The 18443-nt window shown below is 34.6% G+C and overlaps 1 protein-coding gene across 1 annotated transcript in view; it reads right to left on the bottom strand.

Moving 5' to 3' along the window:
- CDKAL1 (CDK5 regulatory subunit associated protein 1 like 1) overlaps positions 1 to 18443 on the bottom strand; it is a 652342-nt gene that overhangs the window by 191045 nt on the left and 442854 nt on the right. Inside the window, 1 exon segment of the mRNA XM_043977679.1 lies at positions 4597 to 4777. Within this exon segment, the coding sequence (XP_043833614.1) occupies positions 4597 to 4777 (181 nt within the window).

Raw genomic sequence — 18443 nt, 5'->3', positions numbered from 1 at the left:
ATCCCAGGGCTATCATAACCAAAATTTAAAGCACTTGGTCAAAGAAGAAAACTGCTACATCAAACAGCCAGAAAAAAAAAACAAAACAGTTACCTGGGGAAGCTAGGTGGCACAGTGGATAAAGCACTGGCCTTGGATTCAGGAGGACCTGAGTTCAAATCTGGCTTCAGACACTTGACACTTGCTAGCTGTGTGACTCTGGGCAAGTCAATTAACCCCCATTGCCCCACAAACAACAACAACAACAACAACAACAACAACAACAACTACCCAGTTACCTGCTACCAAGGAACCAGAGTCAGAATCAGGAAAGATTAGCAACAACTAATATAAAGGAGCAAAGAGTATAAATATGATATTCTAAAAGGCAAAAGAAATAGGCTTAAAATCAAGAATTTTATTTCATACCAGAAAATGATACCAAAAAAACCCCAAAACACCACAACAATATTTCCAAAGGGAAAAAGAGACTTAAAAAAAAATTGAAGACTTGTAAGAATTACTGATGAAAAGACCAGAATTGAGGAGACCTCATAAATACAAACAAAGGAGTCAAGACAAACATTCAATACAAGTGAGTCATCTAAAAGTACTTTAGAAAGGGTGACATGTTTATATCCTGATTGGGGAGGGGGAAGAATTCAGGTGTCCCCTTAGGTACTATTGTCATCAGGGTATATAAATGGAGTCAAAGAAGACACAGGGCCTGAATGTGGTTTTATTATGTTTGGATGACCTCAAAAGAAGGAAGGAAGAGGGAGAAAAAGGAATACTATGGAGAAGAAAAGTGTAAAAACTTAGAAAGAGGATATGCAAGTAGAAGTGTATACAAATGAAGAAGTGGGAAGAGCAGACATCACTTGAAGCTCATTTTCATGTGACCTGAGGAAAGGAGGATAACACTTGCTTTTATGAATATGCACACACACACACACACACACACACACACACACACACACACACACACAGAGTTTGGTGAACAAATATATTCAACTCAATTCAGCAGGAAACAGGAATTGGGTAGAGAAAAGGGTAAATTATAGAAAGAGTAAAATTAGTCTTAAGCAAAACAAACTCTAAGTTTGTAGGGGGAATAATGAAGAAGTGTTTGAAAAAAAAGAAAGAAAGAGTAAGAATAATGACTAGGGTCTGGGTGAGGGGAAAAGAAGAAAAGTGAGAAATAAGCTGATTTCATCAAGCTTAGGGCACTAGGGTTGATCACACTTCTCTCCCATGACACTCTTCTTAAAAAGTGGGAAGAGAACAAAAAAGGAAAAAGTATAGGAGAATGGCTTGTAGGGAAATACTTAGCGATTTCAAGTGTCAATATGAATGGGATGAATTCACCCATAAAAAGTCAGAAGATAGCAAACTGTATTAGAAAATAGAATTTGACAACATACTGTTTACAAAATACCTAGTTGAAATATTAAGACACAGAGTTAAAATAAGGAGCTGGAGAAAAATCTATTGCATTTCAACTAAACTATAAAAAGCCAAAATACCAACCAGAATCTCAGATAAGTTAATAAAAAACTTGAATAAGAGACAAAAATGGAAACATTTCACTTAAAGGCCCCATAGTCAATGAATATTAATACTTAAAATATATGGACCAAATGGCATAGTATTTAAATAATTAAAGGAAAATCTAAGAGAGATACAGTAGAAATAGAAAGCAAACAATGATAGTGAGGGATCTCAATGTAACTTTATCAGACCTAGAAAGAGTTGACCCCCCAAAAAAATCTGAATAGAATTTTAGAAAAGTAAGATATAAGAGATGCCTGGAGATTGCTCAATGGGAATAAAAAGGACTATACACGTTGAATGGCAGCATTATAAAAACTGACCATGAGTTAAGAGTGTAAAGACTTCACCAAAAAATGCAGAAAATCAGTAAGCTCACACACATACTTTATTGACCACAATGCAATAAAATTACATTCAATAAAGATCTATTTAAGAAAGGATTAAAAAGCAACTGGGGACTAAATAACCTATTACTAAAGAATTGTGGATCAAACAGAATGACATGGAGGGAAATGCTTAGTGATCATAACTGCAAATATGAATGGTATGAACTATCATAGGAATGATATCATAGTCATTAAAGATAATGACAACTGGGCAAATGAGCAACATTTTGGAAATGAAGCTAAAGTAGTCCTTCGGGAAATATCTATATTCCCCAAATATGGAAATTTATATTTCTAAGCACTTTTGTCAGTAAAAGAGAAAAATAAGAGATCAACAAATTGGGTACACAGGTAAAAAGCATAGAAAGCAAATAAAATAATAAATAGAAATTTTGAAAATCAAAGAAAAGATTAATAAGTCACTGAATTAATGAATAAAATTAAAAGCTGTTTTTTAAAAGATAAAATAGATAAACTATGAGCTTATTTTTTAAAAAGGAGAAAATCAAATGACCAGTTATTGCTACATCTTTGACGTAAATGTCTCTTTATAAAAGCTAATTGCTGTTAAATGGTTAAATGTAGTGCTAATCACAGGAGATTAATAATAGGGAGACCACACACAGAATAAGTATTTGAGTCAATGACGTTAGAGAGGAAATATCCCAAACTCCTCAAATTATCCTAGGATCCTGAGGGGGAAATATAACTGGCCTTGCTTCATATCATTTGTGAATATTAGAAAATATAGTGCTAGAATGCTCTACTTTTAGCTCTGACTGGTTATTAAAAACACTGCTGCTGGATAATTTCTTGGGGGAATGGAAATAAAGCAAAACTGAAAATAAAAATTTTAGTACAAATAAAAATGAAAATTTGTTTTATTTTAACATAAAAAACCTAATTGCTGGTATCTCCTCTTTGAAGTTAATACGTTATGAATAGAATATTAGGGGTATGTTGACTTTACTTGACCTTCTATTCCTAAGAGCCTATTTCTGAATCAATAAGTGTAGCCAATTACTGCTGATTGTACCTTTGCAATCTCTTTTGTATATGCCCACTTCTCTCTTCTGAAACTGCAATAATCATGGTGTAGTTATTCATTCTCATACTGAGACTTTTGCAATAGCCTTCTGGTTGCTTTTTCCTTCCTTAAGCCTCTCCTTACTCTCTTCTAACCTTCACTCAGCTACCAAAGTAATTTTCTTACAGCTGACTATGGTCTGACAATGTCACACCTTTTTACTCTAAATTCTAGTGACTCCTTATCACCTCTAGAATGAAACACAAGATCCTCTGTTTGGCATTCAAAGCCCTTCATAACCCTGTACTTCTCTATATGTCTACTCTTCTTACACCTTATACCCCCATCCCCATACTCGTCAATCTAGTGATATGACCTCTTAGCTCTTCCATGAACAAGATGCTGTATCTCAGGTGTGGGCATTTTCTCTGGCTGTAACCCATGCTTGGAATGTTCTCCATCTTCATCTCCATCTTTTGGCTTTTCCAGTTGCCTTCAAATCCCGACTAAAATCCCACCCACTTCAGAAGTCTTTCCCAAGCCCTCTTCATTCTCTTCCTTCTGTTGATTATTTCCTATTTATCTTGTACACAGCTTTTTTGAACATATTTGTTTACTTGTTTCCTCACTGTTGTATATCAATGAAAATTGGACAGTAAACCAGTGTCATATCAGCTGAATCTCAAGCTGATAATGGTGATGGATTTATATTTGGGAACACAATGCTTAAAAATAGTCATCAATAAATGTTTATTAGGCATGCATTGATAAAGACCTTGAAGTTGGGAAAGACTGAAGGGAAAAGGAAAAGGGGACACTAGAAGATGGATAGATACCGTCATGGAAAAAAAGAACATGAGCTTGGACAGACTTGGGGAGATAGATGGTGGAAGACAGAAGGGCCTGGCCTGCTGTGGTCCACGGTGTCTCAGGACACAACTGACTGAATGAACAACAGCAGCTATATATTAAGCACAGTACTAAGCCCTAAGGATACAAAGAAAGGCACCCCCCCCTCCAGTATCTGCCCTCAGGGAGCTCCCAATCTAATGGAGGAAGACAACACATAAATAGAAGCAGAGAAGTAGGGGGAAAGATAGGCATTATGAAGATCTACCGTCAGATGGAAAATGATGAGCTAGGGGCATTGGTCTCCCTTCTTAAATGGAGGACTTGAGAGGAGCTCTCTGATCCATCCTCCACCCTCTTCAGTCATTAGGAGGGAGGGGTCCCACGGCCAGGGGGATACTAAGGAGGTATGAGTATATCTCTTACTTTGAATTAATCTCAAAGGGAAAGAGAAAAACCCATAACTACTGTATTCCCTTCCACCAGATAGGACTATTTATTTTTTAGTTAAAGATCCATTTACCAGGTTAAAAATATAAACCTTGACTCTAAACATCAACATTTCAAGGTTTTTCTTTTGGCATAATTCCAGAATGGCAAACTCAGTGATGAATTCCCAAAATGCCTTCTTGCTATTGTTTTACTCAGAACCAAAGAGTTCCCTTTCAATTTATAACCTCCATAACACACACTTCATAAATTTGCTATTTTAAAAATTCACAAAAGTAGGTAGTCTCAATTACATTACTGCAACTACTGGCAGAAAAGCATTTTAAAGAATGATAAAGAAAGGTATCTTACCACATGTGCTGGAACTTGTTGCATTTTTGCAGCAGGGGTCCCTGGTCGTGGATAAAATTGATTAATAAAAAGGCTGGGAAACTTATATTCTCCAACCAGTTTCAGTGTTTCTTGAAAATCTTGATCTGTTTCTCCAGGAAAACCGCAGATGATATCTGTAGCAATAGTTATTCCTGGAACTCTTCAAAAAAAAAAAAAAAGGAAAAAGAAAAAGAAAGTTAAGTAAACTTCAACTACATTTATTTCTCTTTTTCTTTTATCTTATATCACCAACTATGTTAAATTCACAAGAAAACATTTCAAACAATAAAAAACCTGATGGGGGCAAGCTAGGTGGTACAGTGGATAGAGCATTGGCCCTGGAGTCAGGAGGACCTGAGTTCAAATCCGACTTCAGACACTTGACACTTACTAGCTGTGTGACCTTGGGCAAGTCACTTAACCCTCAATGCCCAACCAAAAACAAAACCTGAGACCATCTCTTAAATGTCATTGTACTGATGAATGAAACCATCCTAATAATGCAGAAAAAAATACTTTATGAAGGGTCAAAACTATTTTCAGAAGGGGAGAATGCCTTCTAAAACTTTCTATGACTACTGCTTTAATATCTTCCAAGATGGAAGAATTACAAAGTAATCTTTTAAAGGCACTTAGGATTTTCCCCTCATCTAAGTACTAATTACAAGCAAAACTAGTAAAATTTTGCTAAGAATTGGGAAATGTTCCCATTCCCAATGTGAGTTTAGGAAAGTCAAATTAGGAAGCACCTACTATGTGCCATGCATTGTGCTAAACTCAAAAGATTCAAAGAAAGGCAAAACTAGTCTCTGTTCTCTAGGAGATCAGTCTATTGGGAAAGACAACATGAAAGCAACTATACATAAACAAGATACATGTAGGTTAAATTGCAGATAATTTCAGGGGAAAAGGTACTAGCATTAAGGGGATCAAGAAAGGCTTCTTATAGAAGGGGGATTTTAATTTGAAGATTGGAAGGAAGTTAGGGAAGTTAGGTGATGGGAAAATCATTAAAACAAAAGATAAAAATGATTTGGCAAGGGGTGGAAGAAAATACATTTGAAAAATAGACTTTTAATTCTCTATTTTTATTACTTTGCATAAATATTTTTAATTCTTTAATGGACATTACCAAAGTTAAAATTTCAAAACCCTTAAAACAACAACAATAAAAAAACCCAAAAAACCTTCATATACAGAAGTACTCTGGACTAAGGAAGGTGTATAATAAGGGAAAATTATGCCAGCAAATTTCAACCAATTTTACACAAGGGTCATCAGAGAAATCATGACCAAGTAAGGAACTAAGGAGTAAAGGCCATGGAATAATAGCAGATTGAGACAGGCAAGTAAGTACCCATTTTCATATGCTTCCTAAAAGATTAAGAAAGGTTTTTGCTTTCACGAGAATAAATCACAGAAAATTTCTATGCTATATTATAGGAGCAAAGACAATTAGTTTATTGTCCCCGCCTATGAATTGCAGTAAAATTGGCACAGTCTATAGGGTATTCCCAAAGGAAAGTCCCTCAGTTACAGTTTTCCCCAATTCCTCTTGATTCCAATTATCTATCAGAGTCCAATGTAGCATTTGGGTAATATATCTTCACTTTGGCCTTCAGGTAAATTAAGTATTAATAACATACTTGTAGGGACCGAATAGCATTAAGTACAAATGTTGTGGAAAGAAACTAATTCATGATTTTTAAAATAAGGAGTGAATACATTTGATAAAATTACAAATACTGATGGGGAAGCAGGCTTATATCCAGAGAAGGTGTGAATCGTTGAATATTCTAAAAATAAAGCAAAAAAAATATTGTTGTTTTGGAAGTTTCACAACTGAAGTAATTACAATTAAGTGCTTCTCCACTTGATTGTGAACTCCAAGAGGGCAAGGGGCTGCCTTTTGGCTCCTTTTTAAAAAAATTGCTAGTGTTTAGTACAATGCCTGGCAATAGTAGCAGGGGCTTGGGGGGCAGCTAGATGGTGTAGTGGTTAAAGCGTTGGCCCTGGATTCAGGAGTACCTGAGTTCAAATCCAGCCTCAGACACTTAACATTTACTAGCTGTGTGACCCTGGGCAAGTCGCTTAACCCCCATTGCCTCACTTAAAAAAAAAAAAACTTAAAAAAAATAGTAGTAGGGGCTTAATAATAAATGTTTACTGATAGACTGATTTTAGCTGTGACTTCAAGGAAGATAGAATGTGGAGATGAGGAGGGAGAGATTTCTAGGCATTGAAGATAATCACTAAAAATGGCCAGAGTTGGGAGGTGAATGTCATGTTTGAGGAACATCAAGGAGGCCAGGGTCACTGCATTGTAGGGAATAAGTTAGAGATTAAGATCTAAACACCAGAAAGGCAGGAAGAAGGCAGATGAAATAAATCATCAGTTTCTGATACCTTAGTACTGGTTAACAAGCTAGTGTTTAGAATTTTATTCAGGAAAGATAAAGCTGAAAGGGGAAATAATCAGAATATACAATTACAAATTACACAAAGACAGTGATCATGTGCTTATTTCTCAAATTCCCGTATTCTCTAAATAAGGAGAATCACTTGGAGCCTGAAAGAGGTCAATTTGGAACAATCAGATAGAAATTATTTAGGTTCAAGATGGTGATCTAGACTGAAAATGTAAATAGTTACTAAAAAGTCTGGACAATTTTATGGATGATTGATTTGCAATTGGTTACTTAATGAAACTAGGATATTTCAGAGAACACCCCTATTTATTTGGGGTTGAAGTCAGTGAGAACAATTTTGTTCTCTCGCACAAGATTTCTCTTGCTATTTCTGTCAAAGACAAATTATTCTGTCAAAGAAGTCACCTATGTAATCCAAGATGGCAGTTCTTAAATTCACTAAAAGCAAAACATATGATGTTATGGTTTTTTTGATGCCAGTACAAGGGATTTTGCACCAAATATATTCTTTATAGAGCATAAGTACATTCTTGCCAACAATCACCTTATGTGGTATAGTCAAAGCATTGATATAAAAGGATAAATTGTATTTGTGTTCAGAAAGTACACTGAGAGTCCCTTCATGAAGACAGAACACGTGCCATGATTAATAAATCTTGTTTATTCTATCATGTTATACACTATGATGTCAAAAAGGCAGAAGTTGATCTGAGTTGTGGACACATTCTGTGAAAGATATATGCCATCTGTAGTTCTCTGCTCAAATATCTGGGTTGCTATGATAAAACATTGGATTATTTCTGTGGAGAGTTTGACACAATTACCGGAAGAAACTGTTTTAGTATATTTAGCAGTACATCCATCCATACTGGTAATTAATTTGTTAATTATAAATGAATCCTTATATTTGTTCCTGAAAACCAACACAATAGGGCAGCAAGGTGGTGCAGTGGATAGAGTGCCAGGGCTGGAGTCAGCAAGACTAATATTAGTGAGTTCAAATCCAATCTCAGATACTTACTAGCCGTGTAACCCTGTGCAAGCCACTTAACCTTACTGGCCTGATTTTCCTCATCTCTACAATGAGCTGGAGTAGGAAATGGCAAACCACTATAGTGTCTTTGCCAAGAAAACTCCAAATGAGGTCATGGAGAGTCAGACATGACTGAAATGACTGAACAATAGCAAGGGTCACTACTTGATCTCACTTTCTTAGCCATTACTTCAAATTATTGTATGTATTCCCAAGTAACAAAACTGTCTTTAAAAAAATTGTTTTAATTCAGATAGATCTTTGCCCTAATTAATATAAGTTTAATAAGTGTTTATAGTTAAAAAAGTAGGGGCAGCTAGGTGGCACAGTGGATGAAGCACCGGTCCTGGAGTCAGGAGTACCTGAGTTCAAATCTGGCCTCAGACACTTAACATTTGCTAGCTGTGTGAACCAGGGCAAGTCACTTAACCCCAATTGCCTCACTAAAAAATTAAAAAAAAAATAACTGGTATGAAGCAGAAAACCCAAAGGAAGTGGTGTATATGTACACAAAGATACTAGAGTGGTTTGTCATTTCCTTCTCCAGCTCATTTAGAAATGAGGAAACTGAGGCAAAGAGGGTTAAGTGACTTGCTCAGGGTCACACAGTGAGTCTTTTTTGTCTTCAGGCCCTGTGCTACCTAGATGACCTGCAATATAGGTATGTGTATGTGTATAGTAATAAATATACACACACATATATGTCATATATAAACATATACATAATACAAATGCACAATAGGTATGCATTTATATGTACCATATGTGTATGTAGTAAATAACATTAAAATATGGATAATCATGCATTTATTAAGGGCTTACTATGTGTCATATGCTAAGGTAACAAAAATAAGAATGAAATGAGCCCTTTCCTCAAAAAGTGTTGTTTTTTAAGTACTATGAAACCCAGATTCTATAAAACATTAAAAAGCACCTCACAAGAAAAACTTGGGGCCCAAGGGAAATGCCAAAGGAAGGTCTTTGCTTAGCTGTGTCTATTTTTTTCATCTTACCAATGAGCTGGGGTCAGAAGAGATGATGCTTTAAACAGGAAGATAATGGTCACATGCAGCACCTAGGTCTAAAAGGGGAGAGGTCCTAATAATAACAATATTAATAGCAGGGATTTGTATAGCATTTTGAAGTTCAAAAAGAGCTTAAAATACATTATTTTAACATAGATCTAGAACTAGCAGGAACCTTAGACATCATCATGCCTTTAAATGAATTGCCCAGTCATAAGTTACAGAGCCAGGATTTGAACCTATGACCTCTTGACTTTAAATCTGGCTGTCTTTCCACGTCACCATACTGCTTTGCCTCTGCTGCCTTATCTGATGTCTTGGCCATACTTGGTAATGCTTGACAGAAATTCTCAGCCTGAGGGAGGGAGATGGACTGTCAGACCTGGAAAGGTCTGACTTAAATAATATAGCATGAGAAGCTTAGTTGAAGCCAGTGTGGAGGATACCAAATCAAAGAATTAATCTGAAGTAGAAAAGATGGGAATATAAAACATGAATTAAATATCTGAGTGGGCATCTAGGATGGTGACCAAACTAAGCTAGGAAGACATGATAATTAGTGCTTTAAAACTGAAAGTAATGCTACTAGAAAATATGTAACATTAAAAGGGATAAGTAATAAAATTTGTACTAGTTCAAATTTATAGAATTATTATACATTAGTTATTAAAATCATACTATGATGTGTGTAATAATCATAATCTCTGCTACCTATAGTACTGGTAACATCATTTTTGTAGGAGTTTTTGTTTCTATGGTAACAAGAATTATAGGGTCCAATCAAATTAGATTTAATAATGTGTGTTTTTCTCTTATTCAAGGTGAAAAGGAAATGAAACATTTTTAACATTCATAAACCACAACAAATGACTGAATTCCATTTAGAGATAAGGTGATAATTACTATAGTAATTAGAATTCTTCCTGGATGGGATTATTTATCACACAACGGAAATTCAGATTTGGGAATGAAAGCAGGGGCAAGGGTGTATTCCACATCAGTAATTAATTACAACCAAACCCATACACCATTCCTATAACATGGCACAAAACTGTATCCTTTTTCATCTGCTTCTGAATACAATATTTTTTCCCCAGCAGCAAGTTAAAGTGAGTGAAATTATTTTATTCAGGAGAAAATCCAATTATAGAAATAATCAACTTTGTCCACTTGCTTTATTTTTCTCCATACTTGAAAGGGAACTCATATTAGAAGAACCAATTAAATGAACATAGGAAGAAACAGCCAAGTCGGGCAAATCTAAAATCTTCAAAAATTTACAGTACTATTCACCTTTGCTCCATATTCTGGAGATTCACTTTATCAATACATACAGAGTATATCTGAAAAATAAACAAATGACAACTTTCAGAGTAGTTGAACTCATGAAATTCTATAGTTGTAAGATGCTATTTCTGAAACTTAATCTGTCAGTGAGGTGTTGGATTAAATGGCCTATAGCCCAATTTAATCTCTGAATCTATTATCCTATCCCCTAACTTTGGACACTTTAGTATATTAGAAGATTTGTGATCTAGCTCAGGGCTTAAACTTTTTCCACCTGTGACCCCTTTTTGCCCAAGAAATTTTTATGTGAATATAAAATAGGCATACATAACCTTTTACTGTTGGCAATTTTTTCATGATCTTCATATTCAGTTATGTGACCCCATGCGTGGTTGCAACCCACAGTTTAAGAAGCTTTGGTTTATCTCATCATTGTGAAAACTTTGTACCCTGGTATAGATTACTATCTATTACTAACATTATCCTGTGGAACTCTTGTCCATAGATTCCAATAAAGCCCTCAGTTTTCTGAGAAACCATTTATCTATTGTAGGTGATTCTTCTTTCTTGTGTCATGGACCCCTTTGGCAGTCCGGTTAAGCCCAGGATAATAGTTTCATCATTTTTTTTTTCAGAATAATGGTTTTAAATATATAAAATAAAAGACATAGTATTATAATGGAAGATATTTGTTTTGAAATACAGTTATAAAATATTTCACAAAACAAGTTCTGAGGACACCAAATTAAGAACTGCTGTTCTATATTTCTTGGATATGGAGGTAGGTACCAATTAAGCATGGGGGCTATGCAATAAGACCACCCTAGGTTCCCTTCCTATCACATATCTCTCTGGTAATATCCTTTAGCCTCTTTTCCTACTCAAATTTTCACTGATGATATGTATTATCATATAGTTACTCATCATGCATATATGTATTGCCATTTGGGTGACACTCTTCTTTAGAGACTAGCATTTCATAATGACGGGCAACTAGGTGGCAAAGTGGATAGAGTGATGGCCTTGTAGTCAGGAGGACCTGAGTTTAAATCCAGCCTCAGACACTTGTGAGCTGTGTGACCCTGGGCAAATCACTTAACCCTGTTTGCCTCAGTTTTGTCATCTGTAAAATGAGCTGGAGAAAGAAATGGCAAGCCACTTTTGTATCTTTGCTAAGAAAATCCTAAATGAAAAAATCCTAAATGGGGTCATGAAGAGTTGGATATGACTGAAACACAACTGAACAAGACAAGAACAACAGTCCCATGATAACGCATACACTGCTAGAAGAATATTGTTTAAAAAATGGGTGTGAGATCACTAACAACAAACACTACACACTTTCCCACCATTATGATCATGTACTTGAGGAAACACATCTTGGCATAATGACGAAATTAAAAATGCAATTTAGGAACAATAGTCCTTTCTACATCAAACAGAGATGAAATATGTCCTCTGGTTGGCAGCAGCAGCTATTTTATAAAGTGTCTAAGACTGCTTATAACATCATCATGTAAATTCTCATCAGCCTAAATCTTTAGCTCAAAAAAAGAACAACTCTGTCCCCAACCCTTCATGCCATGTTTGTCTGTCAGCTTAGTTGTTATTCAGCCCTCAAGTAATGCTGTACTGCTCAAGATAGGCTTCGCTGAACCTGAAAACATTTCTGGGCCTTCTCTGATGGTGATTATCCCACTTGAGTTCACTATACAACAGCTGCTTCAGGTTCCTGCTGTTATCTATTATTCTTTGGTATGCCCAATCCAATACAGTTGTGTTATGATAAGTATTGCATCAATGTAGTTAAGAGTCAATCCTAAACCAAGAAAAAATTTCAAAAGTCAACAGTATAACAATTCAATCATTTAACACCAGAATATTATAGACCAATTACCTTAACAACTACTCAAAGGAAAGAACAACATTAATCAAAGATGAGCTGTCTTGAAATAGCACTCATTGAAATCAGATTCAATGATTTCTCATTAGGAATGGTGATGGAATGCGTTTTCCAGGAAAGGTTGGGGGAGAGATGAAGGCACCTCAATGACATACACTTTTGAAAGAAAAAAAAAATCAGAGAATGCAGGGTTAGCCTCTTGCTCTAAAAAAGATGATAAAAAATTCAATATAGAAAATAAGTGTTCATTAAAAGAAATGAAAAAGCTTGTGTCAGAAAAAATTGGACAGATAAAGAAAAATATAAGTGTTAACAATACTAATAAAGTCACATGGTTAAATAAAGGAACAGAATTCATAAAGTTAAAAAAAATCAAATAAGGTCCTCAGGTTAGGATCCTTTAAAAGGTGAAACAAATAGTAAAGAAAATGACCAATATTGAAAACATAATAGAAAATTCTAAAGAATATGCTAAACCAACCAGGTAGTTTAGATTTACTATGGTGGAAAACTGAAAGACAGCCATTGCAGAAAAGGAGAATAGGCTAAGAAAATTAATGAATTGTTCAAAAAAAATCATAAAGTATGAAGAAACAAGTAAAGACACTGGGGACAGAAAAAGTATAGATTTACTGATATAGAAGCTAGGAAATGAAGGCTTCAAACTGTAGTCAAGATCCATTGTGAATTTCTTAGAGGAGAGGTAGTAAAAAGAATGGGCAAGAACCAAAAATCTATTTGTTCTGAGAATGTAATAACAGGTTACTAAAACTTCCCAGGAGTGGTAGCACACTCCTGTAATCTCTGCTTCTAGGGAGGTTAAGACTGGTGGACTTCTTTAGCCTAGGAGTTCTGAGCTGCACTTGGCTAAGTAGATCCCTTAAATCCACATTACCATCTGGCACCAATATGTTGGGCCCCTGGCGGAGAGGAGGCTGTCAAAAGCTGTTTAAAAGGGACTAAACCAGTCCAAATCCAATATAAAAAGGTTAAAGTTTAGTAGCTATCAGTAGTAGGATTGGTTACACTCTCAGCCTGGATTTGATAGGAAGAACCAGTATCAAAGGAAAAGAAAGATAATAAATTTGTTCAGAGACTTCAAGTTAATTTCTTGCCTCCAGAGAACCTTGAGATTATAAATTATGTTTTGTATTGTTAACACTGGAAGAGTTCTTGAGTTTATTCTTTTAGGTAAACAATACTATTCTGACCTATAAAATTTTGAATGCTTTGTATATAATTTATAATTTACCCATCTATCTATGTATATGTTGCATTCCTGTCAAAGAGGCAGCTAGGTGATGCAGTGGAGAGAACAATGAGCCTGAAAGTCAAGAAGACCTGGGTTCAAATCCAGTTTCAGACATTAGCTGTATAACCCTGGGAAAGTCACTTAATGGCTATCTGCCTTGGTTTTATCAATTGTAAATGGGGATAATTAGAGCAGCTGTCAGGATTATTGTGAAGATCAAATGAGATACAATAAAGTGCTTGAGGTAGGTGCTTAATAAACTATTCTTTCCTTCATCAAATCTAAAATTGTGAGGGCAGATGTCTCTGTGCTACTCTTGCCAAGTAGGGTTCATTACACATAGCAATTACTCAGTAAGGATTTGCTGAACTGAACTATTTACTACTATCATAAAGGATATCCTATGAAGGACAAAAGGAAGGATTCCCTATTGTTGGTGATATATTCCAAATATTCATATTCATGGATATTTGTAGATGACAATGAATAAACATTTTATTAAGTTTTTGTTATGTGTTATATTGGGGCATAAAGACCTCTCCCCCCAAAATGTAAAAAAAACAACAAAAAAACCCAAACCAAATACTAAACACCATTTACTAATCATAATGGAAAAAATATATTCAATAAAATATTTTCAAAGAAAGAATTGAAAAGTTGGAGGCTGAATAACATAAATCTAAGGAACTTGTGGAACAAAGAACAAATTACATAATAGAAATTTCATCAGAAAAAATGATTGTAATGAGACAGACAACATACCAAAACATATGGGATTCAGATAAATCAGTTTTTAAGGGTGATGATAGGGAGAAAAGCATCAATTAATGGTCATGAAACTAAAAAAACAAAAACAAAACTAAAAAACCAAAACCTTTAACAAACAAATAAAAAACTACAACTACTAACAAAAAAGACATTCTAAAAATGAAAGAGATTAAGAAACCTGAAAGAAAAAATGAAATTGCTAAATAAAAATGGAAGCTGTTTTATGAAAAAATCAAATAAACAGTTAACTAAACCAATTAAAAAAGAACCAAAATGTGTCAAAAATGGAAAAAAGAGAACTCACAGAAATTAAAGAGAAAATAATCTATCAAAAACTATTTCGTTCAATTATATACATTAATAAACTGCTAATGTAGAGGAAATGGATGAAATATAAGAAAAATGTAAAATATGGAGATTACCCAAACTTGACTATCTGAATAACCCAATATCAGAAAAAGAAATTGAATAAGTTATAGATGAACTCCCAAAGGAAAATAAAAAGACCAAGACCAGTCAGATTTAGAAGTGAATTCTATAAATCATTCAAAAAGAGCTATTAGTTTCAATATTACATACACTAAAAAAAATTACATACACTAGTAGTTTATGTAATTAGAAAAGAAAATATGTTTTCAATTTCTGTCATAGAAATATAGTCTTGAAAGCCAAGCCAAAGAGAGACAAAACAGAGAAAACTACCGACCATTATCTCTAATAAACATTAATACAAAAATTTTTAAAACATATGTAAGCAAATAGGTTATGACGAAATATTAGATAGGGTACATATATATGAGCAAGTAAGGTTTATACCTGGAATGTTAAGCTGTTTCAACATAAGAAAGAATGTGTGTGTGTGTGTGTATACATACACGTTAATACAAATAATAAACCCCATGTGATTATGTCAATATATGCTAAAAGGTTTTCAAAAAAATTTAGCACCCATTTTATTAAAAACTATAGGGGCAGCTAGGTGGCACAGTGGATAGAGCACCGGCCCTGGATTCAGGAGAACCTGAGTTTAAATCTGGCCTTAGACACTTAACACTTACTAGCTGTGTGACCCTGGGCAAGTTATTTAACCCCAACTGCCTCACCAAAATTAAAAAACAAACAAACAAAAAAACTCTAGAAATTGCAGGAATAAATGGATTTTTCCTTAATGCAATAATACACGAGAAAAACTTTATACGGTGAAAAATTAGCAGCCTTTCCCATAAGATCAGGGATAAAGAAAAGATGGCCATTATTATCACTACTATTTAACATTATATACAGAAATGTTAGATGTAGCAATAACTCAAGAAAGTAAACCTGAGGGAATAAGTATAGTCAAAAGCTAAACAAAATTATTGCTTTTTCAAGATAATATATACTTAGGAAAACTTACAAAGTTGATCACAATATTAATAGAAACAATAAATTCACAAAGTTGTAGGATTTAAAATAAATCCACATAAATCTTCACTATTTCTGTATGCTACAAATTCCAACAGGAAGACCTAAAAAGAGAAATTCCATTCAAAATAACTATAGAAGTTATAAAAGATTTGGGAGTACATACCTACGAACTCTATCAATCTAAGTACAAAATACTCTTTGCAGATATAAAGACACTTTTAAAAATTAGAAAAACAATATAATGATGTCAATATCTAAAACTTATTCAATGAAATACCAGTATAACTACCAAAGAATTACCTTATAGAGCTAAAAAAAAATTCAATTCATATAGAAGGCCAAAAATCTTGAAAATAAGATTTTTTTTTAAATTGGGAAAGAAGAAAGCCCATTGGTATCATGTATCATCAAATTGTAATACACAGCAGTAATAACTAAAATGATTTGATACTGGTTCAAAAATAGAGAAGTTGATCAGTGGAATAGATTTGGTATACAACACACCATACTCAAGGGCCTCAGCTACCTAAGTAAGGACTTACTACTCAACAAAAACTGCCAGGAAAGATGGAAAAGTAGTCTGGGAGAAATTAGATTTAGGTTACTATCTTATACTATATATGAAAATGGGCTCTAAATGCTCATACAACTTAGATATAGTGTTATATAATAAGCAACTTAAGGAACAAGGAAGAAATGTACATTTCAGATCTAAATCACCAAAGATAAAATAAATAACTTTGATTATATAAAAAATTTAAGTTTCTGTATAAATATATAGTTATTATTAGAGTGAAAACAGGTTTAAAAAAAGAATGAAAACAGGTAACAGAAAAACAAACATTTATATCAACTTTCTGTCAAAAAGGTCTCATATCCAAGATCCATAAGAAGCTAAAAAAATTTATAAAACTAACAGCCATTACCCAGTAGATATAAATAGGTAGTCTTCAAAGGAAGAAATCCAAATTATCAACAACTATATGATTAATTGCTCTAAATCATTAATAATTAGAAAAATATAAATTAAAGCAATCTTTGGGTTCCATCAGATTGGCAAAGATGACAAAAAAGGAAAATGGCAACTGTTTAAGGGGCTGAGGGAAAATAAACATATTAAGGGACTGTTGGTGGAGCTATTCCATTCTGAAAAGCAATCTGTAAGCTGACCAGAAAAGCTACGAAACTGTGTATATCCTCTGATCCAGCTATACCACTATTCCTAGAGCACAAAGAGATAAAAGAAATAGAAAAGGGACATATATGCACAAATATATTTATAGTAGTTCTTCATGGTAGCCCAAATTGGAAACTATCTTCCTACTGGAGAATGGCAAGGTAAATGAACATAATGGAGTGTTGTGCCATAAGAAATAATGAAATGAAAAGGAAACTTAGAAGATCAATAAGATCTGATGAAGATCAAATCAAGCAGGAGTAGGAAAAAAATGTATACAATGACAACATTATAGAGAAAACTAACTCTAAAGGACTTTAGAACCTTGACCAATGTGATGGCAAACCATGAATTCAGAAGATTCAAGATGAAACCCACCATTTTATCACCTTTCAAAGAGGTGTCTATCAATACAGATTTAGAAGAAAGTTCAGAATACCTAAGTCTCATAAAGAAACACAGAGCACACAAAAAAGACAATAAAGTGAACCAACTTTATTGAAGGGCCTTTCTTATAATATGAAGGAAAGTCAGGGAAAATGGTAGAAACAGGTCTAATGCACTGAGAACTGGGTGGAATTGGGTGTACGTTGGATCCTGAGGGAATCAGTGCATCCTCCTCCAATCAGTAAAGCTTGTTGGCTTTCTACAGGGTTTGTGGCACACAGTAGGCCCTTAATAAATGTATATTGATTTGATTGGGGAAGGAAGTAAGGAGCATGGACCTGAAGACTAGTGCTGATTCAAGCTAGTGGGACTGAAGGAAAACTCCTAGGAATTGGTGGATAGTTGATATTCAATATCCCCCACTGGTGGGAAATGGGCTTTGGGCCTTTGCTGCTATTCTTACTTTGATGTGGTGATGCAGGGGTTTTGAGCTTCCCTCCATCTTCTTTGTTTAACAGGATGGGGATGTTACTACTGGTGTTATTAAAATTACATAGATTTACAGGTCTCACTAATGTGGGAATTTGTTTTGTTCTACCATGCATTCTTATAATGAAGGTTTTACTTTATTCATTTATTCAGTGCAGAAGGACAGTGGGAGATAAAAGGGAGAATAGTTCTTAATATATCCCAGGCACTGTAGCTGCGCCCTGAACTCAGCATTTGATGTTGGCTCTCTATGCTCTTCCTAAGGTTATCTCTTTGTTTGGAATGCACTCTTCCCCAGCCTCTTAGAATCCTGAGCTTCCTTATAGGCTCAACAGAGGAGACAGCTCCTATACCATAGGCTTTCTGGTCCCTCCCTCCCCCTTGGTTGATCATGGTCTCTGTCCTCTAGTTCATTTTTATTTCTACATTTGATTCCACTAAATAGAATGTAAGCTCCCCGAGGGCAGAGAAAACGTCTTTCTTTTTTTTCTTTTGTATGCCCAAGGCCAAGCAGGATGATCTGCATAAACACCTTAATAAATATCTCCTGATTTGAGTTGAATGAGACAGTCATTAACATCGGGCATTTGGATTAAGTCATCAAGACTAGGTCAATGAACATTACTCTAAGAACAAAAATCTTATGTAGTGACATAGCACTGAACAAGC

Source organism: Dromiciops gliroides, chromosome 1, assembly GCF_019393635.1.
Source record: "Dromiciops gliroides isolate mDroGli1 chromosome 1, mDroGli1.pri, whole genome shotgun sequence".
NCBI classification, from domain to species: Eukaryota; Metazoa; Chordata; class Mammalia; order Microbiotheria; family Microbiotheriidae; genus Dromiciops; species Dromiciops gliroides.
This window is presented reverse-complemented; position numbering and strand designations above follow the sequence as displayed.